Source organism: Canis lupus, chromosome 26, assembly GCF_003254725.2.
Source record: "Canis lupus dingo isolate Sandy chromosome 26, ASM325472v2, whole genome shotgun sequence".
Taxonomy (NCBI): Eukaryota; Metazoa; Chordata; class Mammalia; order Carnivora; family Canidae; genus Canis; species Canis lupus.
In genome coordinates, this window is record NC_064268.1 from 29,403,065 (window position 1) to 29,429,707 (window position 26,643).

The 26,643-nt window shown below is 51.9% G+C and overlaps 2 protein-coding genes and 2 long non-coding RNA genes across 6 annotated transcripts; 2 read left to right on the top strand and 2 right to left on the bottom strand.

The window, feature by feature from the left end:
* Positions 1-27: 27 nt before the first annotated feature.
* Positions 28-5,953, top strand: LOC112676994 (carbonic anhydrase 15-like). The gene is made up of 7 exons (XM_049101892.1): positions 28-2,958; positions 3,223-3,258; positions 3,874-4,737; positions 4,819-4,911; positions 5,256-5,322; positions 5,430-5,596; positions 5,685-5,953. The coding sequence occupies exons 3-7, from the start codon at positions 4,588-4,590 to the stop codon at positions 5,907-5,909; spliced, it is 702 nt and encodes a 233-aa protein (XP_048957849.1). The 5' UTR covers positions 28-2,958; positions 3,223-3,258; positions 3,874-4,587; the 3' UTR covers positions 5,910-5,953.
* Positions 5,954-6,178: 225 nt separating this feature from the next.
* LOC118352432 (protein FAM246A-like) lies at positions 6,179-7,771 on the bottom strand. Its single transcript, XM_049101775.1, is given in 2 exon segments — positions 6,179-7,300; positions 7,303-7,771. Coding segments are annotated over 2 exon segments (690 nt in total). The 3' UTR covers positions 6,179-7,079.
* On the top strand, positions 7,772-20,380 carry LOC112676996 (uncharacterized). 2 transcript variants are annotated; one of them, XR_003146797.3, is made up of 4 exons: positions 7,772-7,931; positions 11,711-11,775; positions 19,644-19,807; positions 20,066-20,380. It is a non-coding gene; the product is annotated as an uncharacterized LOC112676996 (long non-coding RNA). The 2 variants fall into 2 exon arrangements; XR_003146799.3 differs by lacking the exon at positions 11,711-11,775 and having other exon boundaries at positions 7,779-7,931.
* LOC112676995 (uncharacterized) lies at positions 18,039-26,560 on the bottom strand. 2 transcript variants are annotated; one of them, XR_003146795.3, is made up of 5 exons: positions 25,684-26,560; positions 22,869-23,025; positions 21,637-21,848; positions 21,196-21,305; positions 18,039-18,419 (listed from the first exon to the last, which is right to left on the bottom strand). It is a non-coding gene; the product is annotated as an uncharacterized LOC112676995 (long non-coding RNA). The 2 variants fall into 2 exon arrangements; XR_003146796.3 differs by lacking the exon at positions 21,196-21,305 and having other exon boundaries at positions 18,043-18,419; positions 25,684-26,554.
* Positions 26,561-26,643: the final 83 nt, after the last annotated feature.

Sequence of the window (26,643 nt, forward strand, 5' to 3'; positions counted from 1 at the left end):
ACCAATGGTCCTTCCAGTAATTTCCCAGTTTGTGGTGGAGGGACAAAAGGGTTCCTAGGGGACTCAGGGGACTCAACCTCAGGCAGGTCCTTGTACTCATCTCATCTTCCTAAACCAGCATCCTGGCAGTTGGCTCCAGGCTGGGCAGGGGGAGCCCCAGGGCTGGAGAGGTGAGGGACCAGGGTTAGAAAAGGAACAGGGATTCCTTAGGGATAGAACTTTTGAGAACAGGTCCCTCATTCCTGGACACACCTGCTGGGGCGGTGGGGGGGTCTTGAGTGCCATTAGCACTGTTGACAGCACAGCTCTTTCCCTTCACCCCACTGGCCAGTCGTGCTCACATCCACAGGCACACATGTGCCAGATAGAGAGCTCTTTCCAAACGGTGTCACTGTCCCAGTTAGACCAAGGGACAGAGAAATCAGCCCCACTTTCTGGAAGAGCGAATTGAGGGAACTGAGGCTCAAGCCACAGCCTGGGGTTAGGGCCTCAGGAGCTGCTGCAGAAGCCTGAAGTCCCTTCCTAGGGGGTGCAAGGCAGAGTGGGAGGGCTGCAGTTTCCCAGATGGTGGGATGATCCCCCAAAGGAAGGCCTTACCTCAGGTGTGCAGGGAGTGGAGTGGTTCCAGACCCACAGCAGGGGAAAGACATACTCCCTACCCCGGCCTCAAAAGTCAGGAGCATTGGGATTCAAGGTGCCCTCCCCTTTGATCTTCTGTTCTTGCTTGGTGGCCTTGGCTTTTCACTCCCGGCCCCCAGCCTCCCATTTTCTCATCTCTAAATGGGCATCATTGCACCACCCCCATTAGTTGAGAGAATCTGTTCTAAGTGTGGTACTGGCACAAAAACAGACACATAGATCAATGGAACAGAATAGAGAACCCAGAAATGGGCCCTCAACTCTTTGGTCAACTAATACTCGACAAAGCAGGAAAGACTATCCACTGGAAAAAGGACAGTCTCTTCAATAAATGGTGCTGGGAAAACTGGACATCCACATGCAGAAGAATGAAACTAGACCACTCTCTTACACCACACACAAAGATAAACTCAAAATGGATGAAAGATCTAAATGTGAGACAAGAATTCATCAAAATCCTAGAGGAGAACACAGGCAACACCCTTTTTGAACTTGACCACAGCAACTTCTTGCAAGATACATCCATGAAGGCAAGAGAAACAAAAGCAAAAATGAACTATCGGGACTTCATCAAGGTAAGAAGCTTTTGCACAGCAAAGGATACAGTCAACAAAACTAAAAGACAACCTACAGAATGGGAGAAGATATTTGCAAATGACGTATCAGATAAAGGTCTAGTTTCCAAGATCTATAAAGAACTTATTAAACTCAACAGCAAAGAAATAATCCAATCATGAAATGGGCAAAAGACATGAACAGAAATGTCACCAAAGAAGACATAGACATGGCCAACAAGCACATGAGAAAGTGGGGAGGTTGCCATCAGGGAAATACAAATCAAAACCACAATGAGATACCAGCTCGCACCAGTGAGAATGGGGAAAATTAACAAGACAGGAAACCACAAATGTTGGAGAGGATGTGGAGAAAGGGGAACCCTCCTGCACTGTTGGTGGGAATGGGAACTGGTGCAGCCACTCTGGAAAACAGTGTGGAGGTTCCTCAAAGAGTTAAAAATAGACCTGCCCTACGACCCAGCAATGGCACTGCTGGGGATTTACCCCAAAGATAAAGATGCAGTGAAGGACTGAGACACCCGCACCCCGATGTTTCTAGCATCGATGTCCACAATAGCCAAACTGTGGAAGGAGCCTCGGTGTCCATCGAAAGATGAATGGATAAAGAAGATGTGGTCTATGTATACAATGGAATATTCCTCAGCCATTAGAAACGACAAATACCCACCATTTGCTTCGACGTGGATGGAACTGGAGGGTATTATGCTGAGTGAAGTAAGTCAATCGGAGAAGGACAATCATATGGTTTCAGTCATTCGGGGAATATAAGAAATAGTGAAAGGGATCATAGGGGAAAGGAGGGGAAATGAGTGGGAAGTATCAGAGAGGGAGACAGAACAGGAGAGACTCCTAACTCTGGGAAACGACCAAGGGGTAGTGGAAGGGGAGGTGGGCGGGGTATGGGGTGTCTCGGTGACAGGCACTGAGGGAGGCACTTGATGAGATGAGTACTGGGTGTTCTACTATATGTTGGCAAATCAAACTCCAGTAAAAAATACACAGGACGTCTGGGTGGCTCAGTGGTAAAGCGCCTGCCTTCAGCCCAGGGCAGGATCCTGGGGTCCTGGGATCGAGTCCCACATCGGGCTCCCTCTGGGGAGCCTGCTTCTCCCTCCCCGTGTCTCTGCCTTTCTCTCTGTGTCTCTCCCTTTCTCTCTGTGTCTCTCGTGAATAAATAAATACAATCATTTTTAAAAGAATAAAAATAAAGTGTTTTGCTCCAGGGACGCCTGGGTGGCTCAGCGGTTGAGCATCTGCCTTTGGCTCTGGTCATGATCCTGGGGTTCCGGGGTCAAGTCCCCCATAGGGCTCCCAGAAGTGAGCCTGCTTCCCTGCCTGTGTCCCTGCTACTTTCTCTGTGTCTCTCATGAATAAATAAATCTTTCCAAAAAAAAAAGTGTTTTGCTCCAGTAAATGTCAGCAATTGTTGCTGGCACGCAGCCGCAGCCCTAGGATCAGAGCATGTGCCTGGTGATCTCAGAGCTCCGTCTTCCCTGCTGGTGGCCCTGCCTGGACGCCACTCCCTCGGACCCTCTCTGCAGCCTGCAGTGGCCTGCCAGAGAGCTCACAAGACTTAGCCACACCCCTAGCCCACCCCACTAATAAACAGCTGCCTAGCCTGCCCCACTGTCCTCTAGCACTTTCCAGTCCTCTGGAGTCAGTGGCTGCTGCACCATGCAGTCTCTAGGCTTTGCACTTGCCTTCCTCACCGTGCCAATGGTGGTGTGCGGGGACTCAGAGGGTGAGCATCTGGACCCTGCCCATCCCTTTTGGAATCTACCCTCCCTTGTGACTCCCCCCTTCTCCCTGTTAAGCCCTGCCTTTGGTGGGGGGCGGGGGTCTCTTTGGAGGAGGAGGTATTGGGCCTGAGACAGAAGAGAAGAGTCTGTGCTAGCCTCCTCTGGCCTAAGCCCTACACCCCCATTCTTGGACCCTGGCTGGGAAAGAGCTCAGAGTGGACCCAGGTGGCTGTCCCTCATCTTGGTCCCCTGTCCACTGTCTGCAGGCACCTGGTGCTACGACTCCCAGGACCCGAAGTGTGGTGAGGACAGTGTCGTGTGAGGCTGTGTGGGATCCCTCTTTGTCCTGTGACCACTAGACAGCCTGGTGCTAGTGTGACCCAAAAGCAGTGTGCATGCTGAGCTTCTGTGTTCTCTGCAGGTTCTATCTGGAGTCGTGGGCCACAGTGGCTCGCTGGGCACCAGACAGAATGTGTGTGTGTCCCCCTGCATGTGTGTCCAGGGCTGTTGCTTGTTGCTGGTGTGATCTGCAGTCCTGCCATGTGTGCCAAGCTGTTCATATCAGTGGGGACTCAGGCCACTGTCAGTGTGGTCAGTCCATGTGGGAGCAGGTGTCCCCAGTGGGGGTGTGTGACCACTGTGCCGGGAGACCCTTCCACCTCCATCCCCTGTGGGGCAGTCTACCTGCAGGTGACTGTGTGTCAGAGTGGCCCAGACCAGGCGGTGCCTGCCTGTGTGAGAGTGCTGCAGACATTGTAACCAGGCCAGGTCGGGGTGTGTGCAGCAGGTGTGTGGGGAAGCCGGGGGCCAGCTTCCTGAGGCTAGGCAGTTTCTGTTAACGTGTGGGAGGGAGCACTGCCTTCCCCCAAGTTGCCTCCCTGATCCCCCTCCACAGATCCCTGGCCTTGTTTCCTCAGGCCCCACCCACTGGAAGGAGATGGCCCCTGCCTGTGGGGGCCCAGCCCAATCCCCCATCAACATTGACCTTCACCTGGTCCAGCAGGACCCTGCCCTGGGACCCTTTATCTTCCAAGGCTACCACTCAGCACCTCCAGGCCCATGGACACTGGAGAATGACTGGCCATACAGGTCAGTACCCTGGGGCCAGGACCCCACCCCCACCCCAAACAGGAGCAGGAACCCACCTGGCAGTGAGAACTACCCGTTCCCCTCCCCCACCACACACACCCAGTGATCAAAATTTCCAGTCAGCACAGAAACATCCACACACATTGGTAAAGACACCTTATGCCCCCCATACACAGGTGTCAGGACCCCCCCGCCCCAGAATAACAATCAGCCATTGCCCCCAAGGACCGGGAGTCCGTACGTTCCCACAGGTCAGAATGCCTTAGAAGTCATCACAGCCCCCCAATATCACACATAGCTGTGGATGTGGTGGGTCAAAACTCCAGGCATAGGAAGGCCACCCTCTCCCCACCTCTTGCAGGGTGGGGTATTTCCTCTGTAGGCTGCGGACCAGCAGAGGGGCCTGGACACCCTGGGGAGTGTCCAGGGAGCAGACTAGCCTGGAGGGGACCAGTGCTGGTACCCTGTACCCTAATACACAAGGGTGGGTAGGTGGGGGGAAGAGAGAGTCATGTGCTCCCCTCCCCTCAGTACTGCTCCGCATGGACACTGACCCGCAGAGCCGCCTGGAGATTCGGGGCGCCGGGCTGCCGCTGCCTGCCTACCGTGCCCTGCAGCTTCACTTCCACTGGGGGGGCCCTGGGCGAGCAGGCTCAGAGCACAGTGTGGATGGGCAGCGCTACCCCATGGAGGTGGGCGTGGGCATGGGGGAGGTGGTGGGAGTGCCCCGTGCAAGGGGCAGCTGGTACCTCTCGTGATCTGTGCCCCTCCAGATGCACGTGGTCCACATGAACACGAGGTATCAGAGCATAGAAGAGGCGCGAAGTCACCCTGATGGGCTGGCAGTGCTGGCGGTGCTGTTGGCAGTGAGCAAGGGGCCATGTGACTCCCGGCAGTGGGGGAGGACCAGAGGAGCTCCGTGACTCCTCGTGCTTCCCAGAAAGGGGTTCTGCAAAGGGAGCAGAGAGGGCCTGTAGGCCTCCGGTGGGGCTGTTGGGAGGCTGTATAGGGTTTGTAGGATTTAAAGGGTTCCTTTAGAGGATGGGGCCTCTAGAGGTCCTGGGTCTGCAGGGTCAGTGGGGGGTGATCTCCCAGCTGCCCCTCCTGGGGGCCTACCCTCTTCCCTTACAGTCTCCCCTAGACCCCCTCAGAGTTCCCCTTTGGAGACTCGTCCACTCAGCGCCCGTCTCACTTGGAGTCCCCTCCCTAGGAGCGGGACACGGACAACGCCAACTTCTCCGCGCTTGTGTCGGGCCTGAAGAACGTGTCTGAGCGCGGTGAGGAGCCACGGGGTGGCCCCCGGGGCTGGGGTTGCTGGGGGCGGGGGACGGGGTGGCACAGGGAGGCCAGGCGCAGTCCCGCCTCCCCTCCCCTCCCCGCCCAGGGGTCCCGGCGAATCTGGCACCCACCTTCCCGCTGGCCTCGCTGCTGCCCGGCGCCTCCGGCCTCTCCCGCTACTACCGCTACTCGGGGTCGCTGACCACGCCCGGCTGCCAGCCCGCGGTGCTCTGGACGCTCTTCGCCGACGCGGTCCCCATCGGGCGCGCGCAGGTGGGGCCGCCACCCCTCCCCCTCCTCCCTCCCTCCCTCCCGCCGCCCCGGCGCTCCCGACTTCACCGTCTCTGCCCTGAGCCCTCAGGTGGCCCAGTTCCAGACTGTGCCCCGGGCCGGGCTCCCCGGCTCGCGCCCCGCACCGCTCACCGACAACTTCCGCCCGCAGCAGCCTCTCGGGGGGCGCAGGGTCTCGGCGTCTCCGGGCGCCTCCATCCGCGCCGCAGCCTCGGCCCCCGCCCCGCACCTGGCCCCTGTGCGCGGGGCTCTGCTGGGCCTAGGGCTCCGCCTGTGGCTCTGGAGGAGCCCCTAGGACCCAGCTCGACCCCTTCCCGCAATAAACGATGCACAGAGTGACGGGGCCTCCTGTATCTTGCGGGGGTGGGAGGCGGGATTCCTGCGCCGACCCCACTGAGGCCTCAGTGTGCCAGCCAACACGCAGACCCCCGAGATCCTCCCCTACCCCGTCACAGCCAGTCCCAGACCTCCAGCCGGAACCCCAGACCTCTGATCCCACTGGGAGAGACAAGGTGCCCCCTTTTCCAAGGAGAAAAACCGGCAGGTCCTAGAAACACCACCTGCTAAAGTCTAAGACTACACATTTTATTTTAAAAAACAAGCGGGCTGAGGGACCCCAGGCCACTATAGGGGTTAAGTGCTGACTTCAGTTGACATTTCCTTGAGGCCAGGAGGTGAGAAGCTACTGGTTCCAGGCTCTGCTGCAGGCTGTGCTAGGTGAGTGGGTCCTGGTGATAAGGACAACTAGTGAAACTGTGCCCAGGTGACACTGGGGGTTAGGCTGTGCAGCCCGAGTGTCGGGTGACACTTTCTGGAGAGCCTAAGGGAGGCTAAGAGAACGGTTGAGTGTCCTTGGTGTCACTGTCCACAGCAAAGCATAGAGGCCACTGTGTCCAGGCAACGTTGTCCAGGAGGAGACTGCGTCTGTCAGTAGAGTCAAGCTGCTGTCCAGTTGATGCCCTGTGGACTGCGGTTGTATATGGGGGTGTTACTGCCCTGAGTGAGGCAGTGTCCAGGTGACAGTGGCCCAAGCGTCCGCGGATCCCTAACGGCTGCTGAGGAATGTGTGGCTCACACGGCATTTCAGGGCTTGGAGGCCCTGCCTCCCACCCAAGACCCTTTAGAAAAACAAACCAAACCTAAACACCAGCACCCTTCCCCGAGGCAGGCCCTTGAGCTCTCCCCGACGCTCTCCACGGGGCTGGCTACACCCCTGACCATGACCCTTCTGCAGCTCTAAGGCCAAAAGGGGCTCCACCCCACCTCCTGCTCTACTCGGTGGCCGGCGATCCCCGGCTGCACGGAGCCATCCGCACCCCAGACGCGGTCCCCGGCGGTCCCCAGGCTCTGCGGTCCCGACGCCCACACCCCAGGGCCCGAGGCCGCTTCTCCCAGGACGAGGGGATGGATCTGTCCATACAGATGCAGTGCGGGAGGGTGCCTGCTGCCCCCCGGGGGGGCGCCCTCAATCCCCGCCGCCCTGCGGGGCCCCGGGCGGCGCCGGCGTCTTCTTGAAGCTCCTCCTGGCGGGGGCCCGGTTGGCGACGCCGTCCGCAGGGCCTTCCGGGGCGTCGTCGGCGGGCCTCGCGACCGCGGCCAGGGCGTTCACGGTGCCGAGCGCCCGCAGCAGCGCGGGCCCGCGGGGGGCGGCGCGAGGGGCGACGCGGGGCTCCCGGCGGGCGGGGCGGCGGGGGGCGGCAGCAGCTCGCGCAGGGCGTCCAGCTCCGCACGGAGCTCCGCGCGCAGCGCCTCGAGCCCCGCGCCCAGCTCGGCGCGCACGGCAGCCAGGCCCTCCTGCAGCCGCCGCTCGCTCACCTCCAGGACGCCCGCCGGGTAGGTGGCCCCGCCGCGCGGCTCCCCGCACACGGAGCACACGGAGCCGGCGCTGCGCGCGTCCGCCCGCGCCTCGGCCCCCGGCGCCCCGGCCTCCCCCGCCGCGGCCCCCGCGCGCTCCACCAGCCGCAGCAGCCGAGGCGCGTCGGCCCGGAGCCGGCCCCGCAGGCGAGCCAGGCGGCCCGGGGCGCGGCCTTCCTCGGGGCCCGGCCCGTTGGGCTGCGGCCCGTGGTCCAGCCGGCGGCGGGCGGCCCTTCGCAGCGCCTCGCTCGCGCCGTACGCACCGCGCGCCTGGAGCCACGGGCGCCCGGGATCCGCCGCCATCCGCGCCGCCGCCGCCGCCGCCGCCGGAGCCGGGAGCCCCAGCCCGCAGCCTAGCGACCGCTGGGGCCCCGGCGACGCTCCGTGGAGAGGGCCCCCGGGACGGCTGTGGGAACGACCGAGGCCTCGGGGCTCTATCTGGCCTGGGGCCCGGGGAACTCCGGTAGGGAGGGCGGGGGAGCCCCGGGGGGACCCAGCGGGGCAGGGCTCGGCCCGGCTTGTGTGCGCTGGGCCTGCCCCCGGGGACCGCTGTCGCTGCTGGGCCCCCGCGTGGGCCGCGGAGCTTGGACCGGCTTCAGGGCGGGGAGTGACGGGACACGGAAGGAAGGCTGCCGAAGCCCGGGCGCCCAGACCGAGTCAGGAGCCGGGCCCGCACCCTCCGCCCCAACGACCGTCCCCGTCCCGGCCGGGGAAACAGGTGTGCCGGTGGACCCGCGCGTCCCCGGCCCGCTTCCATCACTTGCGTACCGCAGTGCAGGCCGCTGTCACTTGCCCCCACCTGCAGGAGTCCGTCCTCCTCGGGGGCTGAGTGGTGAGCCACCATTGGGTGTCACAGCCCACCCCACACTGTGCCTGGCGGTGTCTTCTTCCTTTTTTTTTCTTCCTTTTATAATTTATTAATTACTGTTATAAAACAAAAAGAACATGAAATGTGCCAATTTAACCATTTTCAAGTATAGTTCAGTAGTATTGAGTATACGCAACATCTCCAGAACTTTTTCATCTTGCAAATCTGAAACTCTAGCTAGACCTGTTGAACAACTTCCTTCTCCCTCCTTCCACCAGCCTCTCATAACCACCATTCTACTTTCTATTGTTTTGTTTTTTAAGATTTATTTATTCATGAGAGACAGAGAGGCAGAGACACAGGCAGAGGAAGAAGCAGGCTTCTTGCAGGGAGCCGGATGCAGGACTCGATCCCAGGACCCCAAGATCATGCCAAAGGCAGATGCTCCACCACTGAGCCACCCAGCTCAGTCCCTCTACTTTCTATTGTTATAAATATTATTATTCCTTTTAATGTGTGTAGGCTCTGTAATGATGTACCCCCTTTTTAAATTTAAATTCAATTGGCCAATATGTAGTACATCATTAGTTTCAGATGTAGTGTTCAACAACCTCCACCCTGTGGGCCTTTGCTCAGGCCTTTTCCCCTGCTGGTAACGACTCCCATACCCTGGGAGGGGGGGAGCAACTCCCACTCATCCCACTTCTGCAGGACAGCCTTCCTGGGCCACCCCAACCCCCAGCAGATGACTCAGGCTCCTTGCCCACAGCATGTTTTTTTTTTTAATTTTTTTTAATTTTTATTTATTTATGATAGTCACACAGAGAGAGAGAGAGAGGCAGAGACACAGGCAGAGGGAGAAGCAGGCTCCATGCACCGGGAGCCTGACGTGGGATTCGATCCCGGGTCTCCAGGATCGTGCCCTGGGCCAAAGGCAGGCGCTCAACCACTGCGCCACCCAGGGTTCCCGCCCACAGCATGTTTAAGTGGCTCTCTGTTCTCTGTCCACCTGGGTCCACAGTAGGGACCCTGAGCACAGGGTGACTGGGTCACTCAGGTCTCAGAGGTACTAAACATGCTGGATGTTGGATGCAGGGAGTAGATGAGTGAATGAGTTTAGAGCTGAGGGTCCTGAGTGGGGCAGGACCTCTAACCACCCACTCTGATCAGCCCCTGCACCTCCTCAGCCTGGCATTCTAGATGCTCATGGTCAGGGATCCTGGGTGGCTCAGTTGGTTAAGCGTCTGTCCTCTGCTCAGGTCATGATCTCAGGAGCCCTGGGATGAGCCCTGAATTGGACTCTGCTCTGCAGGGAGCCTGCTTCTCCCTCTGCTTCTCCCTCTGCCTCTCCCTCTGCCTGCCGCTCTGCCTACTTGTGCTCTCGCTCTCTCTCTGTGTCAAATAAATAAAATCTTTTTTTGAAACAAAACAAAACACAACAGACCTTCATGGTCATCCCTGCTGGCTTTCCTGTTCCTCCCACATTTTCCACTTGTGCCAGTGCTCCTCACTGCTGTACTCCGTTCTTTTTCACCCAGGTGCCTTCACCCATTCAACCTGCCTATGCCCATCTCAGGGTCATGGGCAGTGCACTGTGGGCCCCTCTGGAGGGCAGTATCCCTCTGCCGGGCCTGTTGTTCTCACTGAGCCCTAGGGACTAGTTAGGACTCTGGGTTCCTCCCCAGCCAATTGTGGGGAGGGAGGGCTTGGAGGGAATCCAGGCTGGGCTGGGAGGGAGATGGCATGGCAGCCACTGGGACCCATATCCCCAGAGCCCACGGGGACCTAGCCACTGTGCAGCCCTGTGCCTCTGTGTGTGTGTGTGTGTGTGTGTGTGTGTGTGTGTGTGTTAGAGAGAGAGAGAGAGAGAGAGAGAGAGGGAGGGAGGAGGGAGGGAGAGGTGGACGGCTGCCAACCCTGTTTTTGGCAGCCCTGGCCCCAAGCCACCATGAAGACTTCTGAATCCCCTCCATTCATTCATTCATTTGTTCATTGCAGCCCATCTATCTGGAAGCTGAGAATTTGGCACTCTGTCAAACCCTGCAGACACCCCCCATTCCTGCTGAGTCACCTGACTGCCCCCTGGGACTTCCAGCATCTGGTTCTCTGGGTCTCTAGAGCCTCGTTAACCATACTCCTGCCCCCTCCTCTCAGTAATTAAAATACTGTGGACAAAATGTCCTGGATTCCTTCCCCAGGCCTGCTCAAGTCAAGCTACGTGACCCAGGGGCTCTAAAGGAGGCCCCCGAGGTCCCTGGGAGGAGACAGCAGGGAAGCAGGGAAAGGCTGGGGTGGGGTGAGGGGCAGTGGCACTGGACTCCAGATGTGTGATGTGCAGAGAGCTGGAAGGCAGGGGCCGGGCTGCCTGGGGCAGACAGGGACTGCGAGGTTTCCAGGCTGTCGAGGCTGATGGAGGGCCGTGGTACGGACAAAGCCTTTGTGGTGAGGAATTCACCATCGTGCAGGTGCTGGACGTGAGATCATGGCTGGTGGTAGAGAGTCCCAGAGTCATGGCTCTGGGGCAGACAGATGCACAGGACCGAGGGCAGAATGGGAGGGGAGGCCCCAGGGAGCCCGACCAGCCCTGAGGAGGGCGCAGAGGCTATGGATGAGGGGTGAACAGGCAGCTGTGGTCACCACAACCCTGAGCCCCTGAGGTCAAGTGCACCGACAGTCCAGAAGTAGGTTGCAGTGACCCTGACTGGAGCTTCCCAGGCAGGGAGGGTGGGGGGCCGCAGAAGCTGAGGACTGCTGGTGCGGGGACAGGCTGGGGAGCCCTTGCCGAGGCTGGCTGGTCACAGCAGGGGAAGCTCCAGAGGAATGGGGCAAGAAGCAGGAACAGAGCTACAGCGCCAGGGGGCCCAGCGCACAGGTCTGCTTTCCAGAATATCCTCAAGCCCAGCCTGGTCGGCTCTCTGCACAGAGGAGCTGACTGGGGCAGGGCAGGGCCCAGCTGCTTCCCCACACAGGCCACCTCTGTGTGCCCAGGGCGCCAGGGGCCAGGCCTGCTGGAGGTGGGCCGGGATGACCCCATTGGGCTCTGCACAGGCAGGCCTGGGCGATGATTGTGCCTGGCCACTGATTAACTCAGGAACGGTGCGGGCTCGGCAGGGCCTGGGAGGAGTGAGACCCTGGGGCTCTGCCCCTCCCTCTGCCTGAAGAAGGGGGCAGCCTCTGCGTCACTTAACTACCCCCCCTTTGCACTCTGTTGCCATTAAACCCTGGCAGCCACCCAGAGAGGAGGCTCTATTTTCCAAAGCAGTGAGAGCTAGGAGAGTTCAGTGGGCAGGGCCAGGCGGGCTTTGTATGTTGGAGGGGTCCCTGGTGGCCTTGGAGGGGGCAGGGGAGCCTCACAGTCATCATGGGAGGGTCTGGAAATGCAGATGCCCAGGTCACCCCTCCACCAACAGGCTGGTCTTTGTCTTCTTCCACAGCTGTATGTGCACCAAGTTCTGGCCTGGCCTGGTTCTCAGTGAAGGGGGAGCGAATGGAGATGCAGGTGGGGGTCCCTGAGGCTGGCTGGGCAGTCCCTCCTGCGCTGGCTCTGAGGGTCTATGGGGAGCAGGACCCCAGGGGGAGCGGGAAGTAGGGTCTGCCATGAGCCATCAGCCACCCTCAGGGGGCGGTTAGCCTCAGAGCTCGGCTTGGAGTGGGCACTGCAGGCAGAGTGTCTGGGGTGGGGGCTGCCCCTTCCCTTTCTGGTCACAGACCCTGGCCTTCAGCACAGACTCTAGAGCATGGGAGCCCACCCATTCTCTACTCCGGCCATGCCACTGGCTCCGGGAGAACCAGACTGATGAGACCCTTGGCCATGAGCAAGCAAGGCCAGCTGGACTGGGGCCTGGGCCCTGGCCCCAGGGCTCTTAGGAAGGGAAGGCTGCAGTACCTTTCGGGACTCCAACGTCCAGGCCAGGGAGTGGAGCTTTGGTAGACCAAGTGAGCAGGTCTGGCTGGGGCCACTGCTCAGGGCACCATTCTGGGCTCGTTCATTCTACCTCACATATTCTGGTGGCCCCTGTGCCTGCTTCAGTGTCCCCCTGTCAGAGCCCAGGGAGTCTTTACTGGCCAACAAATGGTGATGCTGGGAGGTGTGCAGGGGCCGTGGGAAGCCTGTGACCTAAAGGGCAGATCTGAGCTACAGGTGGCTTCTCATTTAAAGAAGGGGCCACTGACTGGGGCTCCCTGTGGGGACAGGGCTTGGAGACACTTTGCCCCTGAACACCTTCTAGGTACCAGGCCTGGAACTGTTCCCTGGCCTCCCAGTGGCTTTGGCTACCCAGCATGCCCCATGAACTGTCCTGGGGCAAGTGGCTCTGCAGGGGACAACTCATTACCCAGTAATGGCCTTGCCTGACCTCAGTAATGAGCTCATTACCTGATAATGACTTTGTTTGCCTCATCCTGGCGTCAGCAGCCCTAGAATATCTGGCCTGGGGTGGCTCTGACTAGTCCAGACGGTGGCCTTCAGCCTCCCAACCTGGCCCAGATGGGGCATCAGGCCTACCAACATCGGTATGACTGGCTTTGCTCTCCTCTTCATGCCCTCCTGGTGACCCCAGACCCTGCAGACACCTCTCAGTCCCATGCCATGCCCCTGGAGCTCCATACCCCTACCAGGCCTCGGGATTCACCCGTCTTCTCAGTGGGAGCCTGATCCACCTAAATTCTGATTAAGACCCACCTCTGCCCCACATCCTCCATGAGCTCCCATCTCACTCCTGCAAGAGCCTGGGCTCCTGTGTGCACCCTGGGTTTGGACCTGCCACCTCAGTGACCTGCTTCCTCTTGCTGGCCATGCCAGCATCCCACCCCTGAGCCTGTGCACATCCTGCTCCTTCAGCCTCAGATCAGTTTACGTGGCCTCCTAGAAAGGCCTGCCCTGACCCAGGGGCCCTTCCCCATGCTGCACCTGCATCTGCCCGCTTGGCACTCACCATGCTTTGCACTTTCTCCTGGAATGTGGGGTCTTTGGTCTCTGTCCTACTTTGGGCTTGACTTGCAATAGGGCAGGGACACCCCTGCATCCTCAAGGTCCAGAAAAGTGCCTGGCACACAAGAGGCATGACAGCAACCCACTCTCAGTGAATATAGGTGCCTGCATTGGGCTTGGCATTGAGTAAGCACTCAGTGTTGGCTTTGTTATTTCCAGGCCTGCAGTGTTGCCTTTCAGTGTCCCCTGCCTGGGATGGCCTGAGGAGGAGCAGGGCCTTCTCTCAACCCAATCCTAGGGTTTCCCCCCCACCGACTGGAGTCAGCCGGGGCCAGACTCCCTGCCTTCACCCTTGAGATGCCCCCAGTGGGAAAGGGTGGCAGGGAAGGGGATGGAGAGTATACAAGTCGGGGGGTTGGTGTGAGGGAGCAGGACTGGGCTGCATGGGGGAAGAAATTGGGGGTGATATTCCTGCAGGGAGCAGGTATCAGGACTGGGAGGATGGACTGGGGTAGTACAGGAGGGTGCATGTCATAGGAGGGGAGCCCTCACCACTCCCCACCCACCCCACTGAGCCCCCTCCAAGTCCTTTCTTGAGTCTAGCATGAGGGAAGGAGTGAAGGGAGTGAGTGAGACCACTTCCCAGGAATTGAACCAGGTCATGTTAGATATTTGTGTGTATATACCCTTGTAACTAACACCCACATCAAGAGCTTTCCCCTACAGCTTCCTGTCTCAAAATTAAGTTTGAAAGAGATCAGTTTTCTCTTTATTATATGTTTAATGTCACGTATGATAACACACAAAATACTACATAGCATGTGTGTATGCTAAAAGCATCACAACAGGACAATTACCTGTGAATCAACTACCTAACCCAGGAATGCTCCAGTACCAGTGACTCATCTCCTTCTCTCCAAAGGCACCTGCTGTCCTGAAATATGTGTTTCCCTGACTTTATATATATATATCTTTTCATGTATGCAGGTATCTCTACACAGTGTCATTTGGTTTCCCTGGTCTTTGAGTGTCATAAAAATGGTATTGCATTGTGTTCGCTTTCCGGGGTCTTGCCTTCTACACCTAATATTACTTCTGAGATGCATCAGGTTGCTGCACTGTAGCTGTCATTCATTCTTTTTCACCTCTGTGTAATACTCCAGTTGAGACACCTGGGTGGCTCAGTCAGTTAAGTGTCTGCCTTCAGCTCAGATAGTGATCCCAGGATCGAGCTCCGCTTCAGGCTCCCTCTCCCTCCACTTGTGCTCTCTCTCTCTTGCTCTCTCAAATAAATAAATAAAATCTTTAAATATAAAAAATTTAAAAAATATTCCAGCTTATTTGTGCATTCTCCTGTCAATGGATATTTGAATCATTCCTCTCTTTTGCTATTACTGTTTCTATGCACATTTTTGTACCTGTGCCCTGGGAACCATAGGCAAGAATTTCTCAAAGGAATATATTGGGGAGTGAACCTGGTGTAGGAAACATGTAAATATTTGAGAAAATGCCAAATTGTGGATGAATACCCTCTCTCACCAGCAGTATGTGAGGATCTCTGTTAATTCACAAGTATCGAACCCGTGGCCCTGACAGGATTCTTGTATTTTCCTGATCAAGTGGGGTTAACTGATAATTCACTGTGCTTCATGTTTCCCTCACTACTGGTGAAGTTGTGCATCTTTTCAGAGGCTTATGCACCATTCATGGTCTCGACTCTGTGAAATGCTTGTTCATGACTTTTGCCCATTTTCCTATTGAGTTGTTTGGTTTTCTTTTATCTTTTATCTTTTTTTTTTTTTTTTGGTTTTCTTTTTTCTTATTGAATTATAGGTGTCTCATTTAGTTCATTTATTTTATCAAGATGTTATTTGCATTTACTATAGTGCACATATTTTAGATGTACCGGTGTGATTTCATATTCACTCATTGTCCTAGTCTGTTCAGGCTGCCATAACAAAATGCCATACACTGGGTGGCTTATAAACAATAGAAACTTATTTCTTACAGATCTAAGGCTGGAAAATTTATGATCAGGGTGCCCAATGAGGACCCCCTTCTTAGTTCATAGCTTGTGCTTTCTGGCCATGTTCTCACTTGGTGGAGCGGGCTAGAGATCTCTCTGGAACCTCTTTTATAAGGCACTAGTCCCATTCATGAGGGTTCCTCCTTCATAATGTAAGCACCTCCCACAAACCACACCTCCACAAACCTCACCTCCTAATACCGTCACATTGGGCACTAGGACTTCAACATATGAATTTGAGGAAACACAAACATTTAGACCATAGAACTAACACCCAGATTAACATGTACACCACTTACAGCACCCAGAAGGCTCCTTCTCAGTCAGTACCCACAAAAAACAACTGCTATTTAAGTCAATGAACTTTAAGCATTTGGAATGATCTTTTATTTCTTTTTTTTAAGATTTTATTTATTTATTCATGAGAGACAGAGAGAGAGAGGCAGAGACACAGGCAGCGGGAGAAGTAGGCTCCATGCAGGGAGCCTGATGCGGGACTCGATCCCAGGTCTCCAGGATCACGCCCTGGGCTGAAGGCAGATGCTAAACCACTGAGCCACCCAGGCGTCCCTGATCTTTTATTTCTTAAGACTTATTTATCCATTTGAGAGATAACATGCAGTGGGAAGGGGCAGAGGGAGAGGGAGAGGAAGAGAAAGTTCCAAGCAGACTCTGTGCTGAACGCAGAGCATGATGGGGCTTGATCTCACAACCCTAAGGTTGTGAACCCTGAGCTGAAACCAAGAGTTGGTCACTCAACTGACTGAGCTAGCCAGGCACCCCACTGAATGCTCTTTTGTCTATTATGTGTATATGTGCAAATGTCTTCTTTCAATATTTTATAGCAAATGATTTTGGAACTTCTTTTATGGTGGTGTTTGATGAACAGAAGTTTTAAACTTTAATGTAATTGAGTTTATCAACCATTTCTTTTATTGTTAGTGCATTTTGTGTCTTGCTTAATAAAATTTTTCCTATCCAATAGCAAAAAGAGGGGCACCTGGGTGGTTCATTTGGTTGTGCGTCTGCCTTTGGCTCAGGTCATGATCCCAGGTCGAGCCCCACATTGGGCTTCCCACTCATTAAGGAGACTACTTCTCCCTTCCTGCACCTAACCCCATTCATGCTTGCTCTCTCTCATACTCTGTCCCTCTCTTTCTCTCTCAAATACATAAAACCTTTGGGATCCCTGGGTGGCGCAGCGGTTTGGCGCCTGCCTTTGGCCCAGGGCGCGATCCTGGAGACTCGGGATTGAATCCCGCGTTGGGCTCCCGGTGCATGGAGCCTGCTTCTCCCTCTGCCTATGTCTCTTCCTCTCTCTCTCTCTCTGTGACTATCATAAATAAATAAAAATTAAAAAAAATACATAAAGCAGGGATCCCTGTGTGGCGCAGCGATTTGGCGCCTGCCTTTGGCCCAGGGCGCGATCCTGGAGACCCGGGATCGATTCCCACGTCGGGCTCCCGGTGCATGGAGCCTGCTTCTCCCTCTGCCTGTGTCTCTGCCTCTCTCTCTCTCACTGTGTGCCTATCATAAATAAATAAAAATTAAAAAAAAATTAAAAAAAATACATAAAGCCTTTAAAAATATAGCAGAAAGAAAAAATATATATAGCAAAAAGATAGCATTCTATATTTTCATTTAAAAACTGAAAGTGTTGCTTTTAACATGTAGACTCATATCTGTATAGAATTGATTTTTGTGCTTGGTGTGAGGTTGGGATCCAGTCCTATATTTTCTATTTAGATAATGGATTATCCCAGTAGTGTTTATTTTATGTGTTACTTCTGTTATATGTGCTTGTGTCTATTTGCGAGCTCTCTGGTTTGTTCTGTTGGTCATTTTGTCTATCCCTGCATCACTATCAGTGTCTTCTTTTTTAAGATTTTATTTATTTATTCATGAGAGACAGAGAGAGAGAGAGAGAGAGATTGGCAGAGACACAAGCAGAGGGAGAAGCAGGCTCCATGCAGGGAGCCCGATGTGGGACTTGATCCCGGGACTCCAGAATCACACCCTGGGCCGAAGGCAAGCGTTTAACTGCTGAGCCACCCAGGGATCCCCACTATCAGTGTCTTAATTACAATTCTATAAAATATTTTGCTATCTGGTAGGACAAATCTTTTCAACCTATTTTTCTTCATGCATATCTTGGTTATTCTTGTCCCTTTGCTTTTTAATATACATTTTTGAGTCAGCTTACCAAGTTACACACATGTACATACACACACACACACACACACACTTGACATTTTTATTGGAATTTATTAGTTTTTTCTTGGAATTATATTAAATCTGTAGACCAATTTGGGAAGAATTGACTACTCTGGAATACTGAATCCTCCAATCACAAACATGGTATGTTATCTCTCTTATTTAGGTCTTTTAAAATATCTTTGTTTTTTTTTTTTAAAGTAAGCTCAATACCCAGCACCGAACCCATCATGGGCTGAACTCAGGACCTGAACTCAGGATTCTGAGATCAAGACCTGAGCTGAGATCAAGAGTCAGCCACCTAACCAACTGAGCCACCCAGGTGCCCCTAAATATCTTTAAATCAAATTTTATAATTTTTCCATACAGGTTTTGCATAATCTTGTTTCAGTGTTTTAGTTACCTTTAGTTTCTGTTGTTATTATAAATGGTGTATTTTTAAATAAAATTTTTACCTGCTTTATAATTAGTATATAAAAACTTTGCATATTTTCATATCATGATCTTTTTTTTTAAGATTTTACTTATTTATTCATGAGAGACACAGAGAGAGGCCAAGACACAGGCAGAGGGAGAAGCAGGCCCCGTGCAGGGAGCCCGACATGAGACTTGATCCCGGGTCTCCAGGATCACACCCTGGGCTGAAGGCAGTGCTAAACCGCTGAGCCACCCAGGCTGACCCAGAGTGCTCCCTTAACACAGGAGAGAGAAGACACATGATATTGAGTTGGGGATTGAGCAGTAGGCAGAAGTGTGATGGACCTTGTAGATGCGACAGCTCAGGACTTGAAGCAAAGCAAAGAATGTGTAATTGGAAGCTGGAGGAAAAGGCATCTTTATTATGTAGTAGTAGAACATGTAGCAAAACTGTCACCTTGCAAAGTGGAAAACAGTAGATATACCGGATAAATTTCATGGATCTGGCTAAGGCCATTTTCAGGAAGTGTTGGAGGTGCTGCCTGGGTTCTCCTAGCTGTGTACAATAAGAGGAGAGAGGAGACAGACAAAGTGATAAAGGAGCTACTTGGTTTTCAAGTAGCGCTAGGAGGAGATGTAAAGGGCTCTAGCCAGTTTTCCAGTCAACAAAGGGGTCTCAAGGTAAGAAAGAACCTCAGATCAAATCCAGGGTACTGTCAGGAAAATCTCATGGTAAAGATGAAGCCGAGGTGGACTGGAAAACCTTTTGTTAAGAATTCAGTTGGATGCTGCAAAAGGCCTTCCTAAGGATGTGCTTTGCATAACCTCCCTGTTAAACAATGGGACTTTTAAAAAAATATTTATTTATTTGTTTGTTTGTTTGTTTATTTATTATTCATGAGAGACACAGAGAGGCAGAGACATCCCGCAGGGAGCCTGATGTGGGACTCACTCCCAGGACCCCAGGATCATGACCTGAGCCACCCAGGTATCCCTAAACAATAGATCTTCTAAGATTTATGACGCATGTCCCACAGTAGCTTCACATGGCGTCCAGGTAGAAAAAGGGTTGAGATTTTTAGGTGTTTGTCTTTGGGCTAAAAAGTGAATTTATTAGTTTATACATAAGAGACCCACACAGTTTTTTTAAAAAAATGATATAATTCTGATATAAGTTTGGACCTATAGGGACATAGAAAGAACAAAATGAAAAGACACTTTTGAATCTGCAAACTTTTTTGGGCAAAAAGCAGGCTGAGAGAACTACTCAGCCGTGAACAGAGGCTATTTCCTATGGAAAAGGAAAGATTGGGCAGCCTGGGTGGCTCAGCGGTTTAGAGGCGCCTTCAGCCCAGGGTGTGATCCTGGAGACCTGGGATCCAGTCCCATGTTGGGCTCCCTGCATGGAGCCTGCTTCTCCCTCTGCCTGTGTCTCTGCCTCTCTCTCTCTCTCTCTCTCTCTCTCTCTCTATATATATATATATATATATATATATATATATATGATAAAAATCTTAAAAACAAAAAAAGGAAAGGGAAGATTGCCCCAGAGGGCAAAACCAGAGCCACAGGCAGTCAGTCCCAGGGAGCAGTACTAATCAAGAAGTGACAGCATGCGTTCAGATGGATGTTAGACTCCCTATGGTCATGTGGTTGCTATGGTGAGTGCCGTGTCTCACTCTTTATCAGAATGGTAGTGTTGACTGCATTTATCCCATGCCTGTCCCTCCATCAAATGCTGGGTGGTAGGGTGCAGTTAATGCATCTCTTTCATTTACAGGTCTTCAGATTAAGAGAAATCACACTCAAAGTCAAACCAAGAACTGCCCCCTGAGAAGCCTTACTGTACCGGTACCTGATTTAGATACGGGAGTTCAATTCTGGACCTTGAACCTGAGCCCCATGCCATAATTGGATAAGACTTGGGGGCAGCGCTTGCAAGGGGTGAGTGTATTTTACATATGGAAAGAATGAATGTAAATTCTTCTTGGCCAGAGAGTAAACTGTGGTGGTTTTAAAAAATGGCCACAAACTTTCTGACAAACCTTGTACTGAGAGGTGGATTCTATGCCCTTCCCTTTGAATCCGAGATAGTTCATGACTGCTTTGACCAGCAGAATATGGTGGGAGTGATGGTGTGTGGCTCCCATGACTAAGTCATAAAAGTCTATGTGGCTTCTTGGGACACTCGCTCTCTTGCAGGACAGTCCCCAGAATCTGATCACCATGCTGGGAGGAGCCCACACTACATGAAGAGATCGTGATTAGGTTCTCAAGTCGAGAGTCCAGGATGACCCCTGTCTTTGACTCTTCCTACCCGGGTGCGAGTCATGCCAGTTATAAAGCCTCCAGATAATTCCAACCCTCAACCACTGAGTCATCTCAAACTATGACAGTCTACCTGACTGAGACCTTAGTCATTGTGCAGCGGAGGTGAGCCCCCATGCCCCATCTTAATTCCTGGTTTCACTGAAATCCATGAACACAATAAAATGGTAGTTGTTTTATGTCACTGAATTTGGGGAGGTTTTCTAGCAGCAACAGAATGGCCTCCTGCAGGGAGATGTACCCTGCACATATGGAGATAGGAGGAATTGTTGGTAGCTGTCTTATTGATAACCACCCACAGAGCTCTTTGGGTCTCAGGCTAGCTTAAGACAGACACTGTTTACTGTGGGGGCTCAAGAGAGGCTCAGAGAATTCAGAGGCAGGAAGCAGAGCCACTGTGCCAGGGGGCCTGGAGCTGAGAATTGGGGCTGTACTGACATGCCGTCTCTGGGACTGCACAAGCCCTCCTCTGTGTGCCCTCCTGTGGGACCTGTAACGGCTCCTGCCCCCCTGACATCTAGGATCCCTCAGTCCAACTGGGCACACTGGCTGCTCCTGTCAGAATTCCCAGCCCACCCAGGCAGGATTGCTTGGGAACCAGGCCTAGCTACCTTTGGCCCCCAAAGCCAAGGCCAGACAAGAAGTGGGGGGTCCTCTGGCAGGGAGGGCACTCTGACATATGTCAGTCATCTGGGTAGGTGACCATATGTTTGATCAAGAAGAAATTTTTTAAGAAATAGGCATTGTTGGATAGTAATCACTCTTTGGCCTCTCCTGTATGCCTGAGATAAATAACCTATTTTCCAATCCCTCTCTTCCTCCCTCCCTCCCTCTCTCCCTCTCTCTTTTTCTTTGTTTTCAAAGATAACTCAGGTGCATGTGTGTACAGACCATGAGATAGAAGTCACAGGTAGAGGCACACACAGTCACACTTCTTCTCAGGGAGAAGGCAGGTGGAGGCTGGTCACTGAGCCCAGGGAGGAGCTTTCTCACCTGAGACTTACCCTAAAGTGTTCAGGCCCATAGGACTCGTGGAAAGGCAGGTGAACGCAGGAACTGCCTGGAGACCTGCCTGCCTCTCACCATCATGCCCTGGCCCTGATGCTTAAGGACTCTGGGGAGACAAGCAAAAACTATATTTCTGACATTCTCACTGAACTTCACTTGTCTTTGGCCAGCAAAGCAAGGGTCTTAGCCTCAGGTGTCCTGAGACTCCTCAGGGCGCCCCCCACCCTCCAACCCCAGGATGGCACAGGCATTTGGCTCCCTCCTTCTAGCTGCACAGCCCCTAGGGCCTGGCACACTGGCCTTGAGTCCCTGCCAAGTGAGCAGTAGCCAGTACTGGTCCCCTGGTGTCCCCACCCATGTCCTTATTTCTGTGTAAAGTCTCCCTACCTTGCCATGGTGGTTCCCAGAAAAAAAAAAAAAAACAGCAGGTGTCTCACCGTTTCATGTGTGTGGCAGACCCACAGGGTGGCCACATTTCTACCCAGGATAGGGAGGTTGGGGCAGTCATGCACCTCTGTAGACTCCTCCCCTCATAGCTCACCCCCACCGCCATCAGAAGAAGAGACCAGGGGTCAAGGGCAGTAGCCAGGTCTTCCTGAAGGCTCCCTCCTTCCAGTTCTGGGTGGTCCCAAGCAAAGGAGTTGATTTTCTAGGCAAAGAGAAATGGACCCAGTCCTATCATTGAAGATGGGAACAAAGAGTAGGTCAACAGCCAGGGTCCTTCAGGACCTGGCTGGTGTCTCTGAAGTCTTGTCCTTCTCACTCAGTGGTCACATAGTCTGCATTCTCCACACTCACCTGCCAAGGACACACCTATACACACACACACATAGACACACACACACACAAGCAGGGAGACACACATGAGAAATTAGAGACAAGAGCCATTCAGATAACACTCAGGTGCATGTGTGTACAGACCATGAGATAGAAGTCACAAGTAGAGGCACACACAGTCACCATGGCCCAGACCTGCAGATACGATGTCACTTGTACACAGATGCATGCTTACACAGCCACCACCACCCCCTAGAAAGACCAGACTATGAGATAGCAGCCAGCACACTGGCCTGCATTCTGTCCTATAAATAGGGACATATGTACAGCATCACATGGAAGCACATGCCCCCAGAGAGAGCACGGATGAGAACTGTGAGGCCACAGTGTGCATACAGTCATTCCTGTAGACCTATAAGAGCCTCAGTCATACACAAACTCACACAGAGCACAAATATATGAAGATATACAGACTAGACCCACCATCCAGCATCCACTGACACACAGCCACACATGCGCACACACACACAGGGGCACAGAAGGCATTCACTGGCATTAACTGGTACTCTCACCAATATGGAACTATGGATCAACAATTACACCAAAGGCACATACATTCATAGGTGCACACATATTGTCACACACAGAGCCACACTTCCATACTTACACACACACCTGCCATCCAGGCAGTTGCTTCTGCTTAACATTGGTCCTGCACCTGGCAAGATTATTAATCATCTATGGCTGTGTAAGAAATAACCCCAAACTTAGTGACTTAAAATAATAACAGGTGTTATTTCACAGTTTCTGTGAATCCGAAATTTGAGAGTAACTTTGGTGGGCGGTCCTAGCCTGGGGTCTCAGTCAAGATTTCAGCCATGGCTGCCCTCACCTGAAGGCTTGACGGGGGCTGGAGGACTCACTTCCAAGATGGTTCACTAATGGTTGGCAAGTGCATGCTGGCTGTTGGCAGGGAGCCTCAGTTCTTCACTGTGTGGACTTCTCAGTAGGGCTTCTTGAGGGTTTTCATGACACAGGGGCTGGCTTTCCTAGAGTGGGTAATACAAGACAGCAATGCTGAGCTGTAATGCCTTTTATGACCTAGCTTTAAAATTAACACATTGTCATCCTACTACATCCTGTTGGTTACACAAGTCAGCTCTGATCAGTGTGGGAGGGGGCTGTACAAGGGCATGAGCACCTGGAGGTAAGCATCATAGGGGGCTATCTTATAAGCCACCTCTGGTCTCTAATGATTCACACCCCTCCCACGTGCAAAATATACTCATGCTTTCCTGAGTGTGCTGAAGTGTCATGCAATTACAGCATCTGCTAAAACTCTATGATCTTGTCATCTACATCAGGTCCACGTGTACTTTCTCATGTTCAGCTCCTTGAAGGCTATTGTTCTTACTCCAAAGAACTGGGAACTCACAGCTGCCCCCTCCACTACTCACCAATATACGATGACATGGTGAAGCAAGCATAAGATAACTGGACGCTCTTGTTCAAAAGGGGAGCAGATATAGGAGGTACACAGAAATCACTGGTCCATAGTAATTACGAAATCCAGAAATGCATAGGTTAGAAATTATTTGACTAGGCCTCAAGGTCTAGGAATAACTCCTCATGCCATTTTGCTCAGCTCTTTGAGTTACTGTTCCTTTTCCATGAAAGGTTCTCGTGTTTATAACAGACTGTGTTTTCAGTCTGATTTTCATCTTATAGAAAAGTTTGATCATCACAAGGCCTCTTTTCCTTTTGTACTGACTCTGTCCCTGTTAGTCCAAGCTGGTAGTGTTTTTGGCAATTTAATTCTCTTAAAAATAGTGCAGGTCTCTTGTGAATCTTACTGGAGTTTACTGTATTAGACAAAATCCACACCCCCAAATCTCTGTAAAATAACCCCTTTTTCACTGTGGACTCACACCAAATTATCCAAAGGACAACACATTAAGCTTCTAAGAAGCTCTTTGGTTTGAACAGCTTTCTGAGGCACCACACTTAGATTTGTCTGAGTTCTTAACAAATAATTTTATAATTTCATTTTTAGTTTGAAAGCTTTATTAAGATTTAATTCACATTCCATATAACTCACCCACTTAAAATGGACAATTTGATAGGTTTTAGTATATTCAGAGTTGTGTAACCATCACCATAGTCATTTCTAATATTTTCATCACCTCTCAAACACCACCTCAAAATCATTAGTGGTCACTGTCTATTTTCCCCAAACTCCTTACCCTAGGTAACCACTAATCTATTTTCTGTCTCAGTAGACTTGTCTACCCTGTACACTTTATATAAATGAAGCCATACAATGTGTGGCCTTTTATGACTGGCTTCTTTCATTTACCATAATATTTGCAAAACCCATGCATATGTATATACTTTATTTCTTTTTAGCAATGACTAATATTCCATCATAGGGGTATTTCTCATTTTATTTACCCACTCATCATTTGGTAGACGTTTGGGTTGTTGTCACTTTTTGGCTACTATGAGTAGTATAGCTCTGAACATTCATCTACAAGTTTTTGTGTGGACGTATGTCTTCATTTATTTTAGGTATATGCCTAAGAGTAGAATTGATGAGTGAAATGGTAACTCTATTTTTAGCCTTTTGAAGTACTACCAGACTGTTCTCCAAAGCATTTGTATCATTTTTACATTCCCAACAGCAATATATGAGGGTACCAATTTCTCCACATCCTTGCCACTACCTGATACTACCTCTTTTTTATTATAAACGTTCTGGGGTGTGTAAAGTAGTATCTCATGGTAGTTTTGTGCATTTCCCTGATAGCTAATGATATGAGCATCTGCTCATACAACTTCATCTTCATACTATTTTTCTTGGGTGTGGCCTAGATTTAATCTTTGCTTATAAACCATTTCCTGATTTCAGCATCATTTGCCATCTGGAGAGGCTGGGTATTTCCACACCCAGCAATACTTATTTTTGCTTAATAGTGGGTTTCTCTCCTCTCCTATGTTCCTATGAGCAGCAAGAAGCCAGGAAGCACCTTCTACAGGTTTCCAGACACCTTCCACTCTATCTGGAAATCTCCTTAGCTAGATTACCCAGTTTATTAGGTACATTTTCTACTTTCCATGTTACTATAGGTGATGTGTTGCTAAACTTTCTGCCACGATGCAGCAAGGATTCCCATCTCTCCAATTTCCAAAAACATTTTCCTTCATGTCCTTTAAGGTCTCATGAGATACTACTTTACACCCCCCAGAACGTCTATAATCAAAAAGAGGTAGTATCAGGTAGTGGCAAGGATGTGGAGAAATTGGTACCCTCATACATTGCTGTTGTTAAAAAAAATACTGATTTATTTAAGTAATCTCTACCCCCAACATGGGGCTTGAACTCATGACCCCAAGATCAAGAGTTGCATGGTCTTCTGGTTGAGCCAGCCAGGCGTCCCAGAAACCTGAAGTATCCTTCAAGGCTTCTAGATCCTTCAAAGGCAATTATACTTTCATTACCACTCATCTCAAAGTCCTTTTAGCTTCTTCTCATTGCTAGTTCAAAACTTCTCCCACATTCCAGTTTTTGTTTCCACAGCATCCTATTTCTAAATACTGGATTTAGCTATCTGCATTAATTATATATACTACTTTTATCTGTACTTGTTATCTATTGCTGTATAACAAATTATCCCTTAGTAACTTAAAACAAACTTAAATCATTTTACCTCATGTTGGCTATTCTTCTGTTGCTCTGGCTTGAGATCTCACATACGTTTGCAGTTAAAATGTCACTGAGGGCTGGGGGGTTCCACAATCAAGATCAATCCTTTCGTGGCTGGCAAGTTGGTGCTCGCTGTAGGCAGGTGGCCAAAGTTTCTTGCCACGTGGAACTGTCCACAGATTATTCAGGTACACTTAAGATGTGGTGTTGGCTTCCCCCAGAGTAAGTGATCCAAGACAGCAAGGCTGAAGCTTCAGTCAATGTGTTTCATGAGTTAGCTTCAGAATTCATACACCAGTATATCCACAATATTATTTTTGTTACACAAATCAGCCCTACTCAATTTGGGAGTACTACACAAAGATGTGACTACCAGGAGACAAGACTTATATGGGCGATTCTGGAGGCCAGCAACCACAGCAGGGGAGGAGCCCACAGCTGTGATGTGCTGATGCTGGCTGGGTAGAGCTTGTGGCCAAAGCTGAACCTAGGATTCAAGCCAAGGAGAGTGAAATTGTTTGAGCACAGGGTCAAGGCTGGACCACCACGGAGAACTCCTTCCCCTGCTCATGAGGAGGGACCAGCATTAGGATCACTGGACCTGAGAGCAGGGCTGAGGATTTCCCTACCCCTTCCCCTGATCCTCCCTGGGACCTCAGGTTAAGGGCAGGGCAGCAGGAGCCTGTAAAACCCATCACCACTAGTATCCTTAGGGTGAGGTGCATGAGCCTTTCCTGCAAATATGGATATGGACCCGGACCCAACCGAATCCACTTGGAGATGTGGACGAGCTGACAGGATAATTCCACGTTCCTGGGCACCATCCTCTGGATACTCCAGCAACTAGATATACAGCCTGCGGTCCAGCGTGACACCGGAACTACACTTCCCAGAAGGCTGTGCTACAAGCTCGTCTGGGTCGGGAGATCGGAGCATCTCCGGGACCCCGATGCCTTCTGGAAAA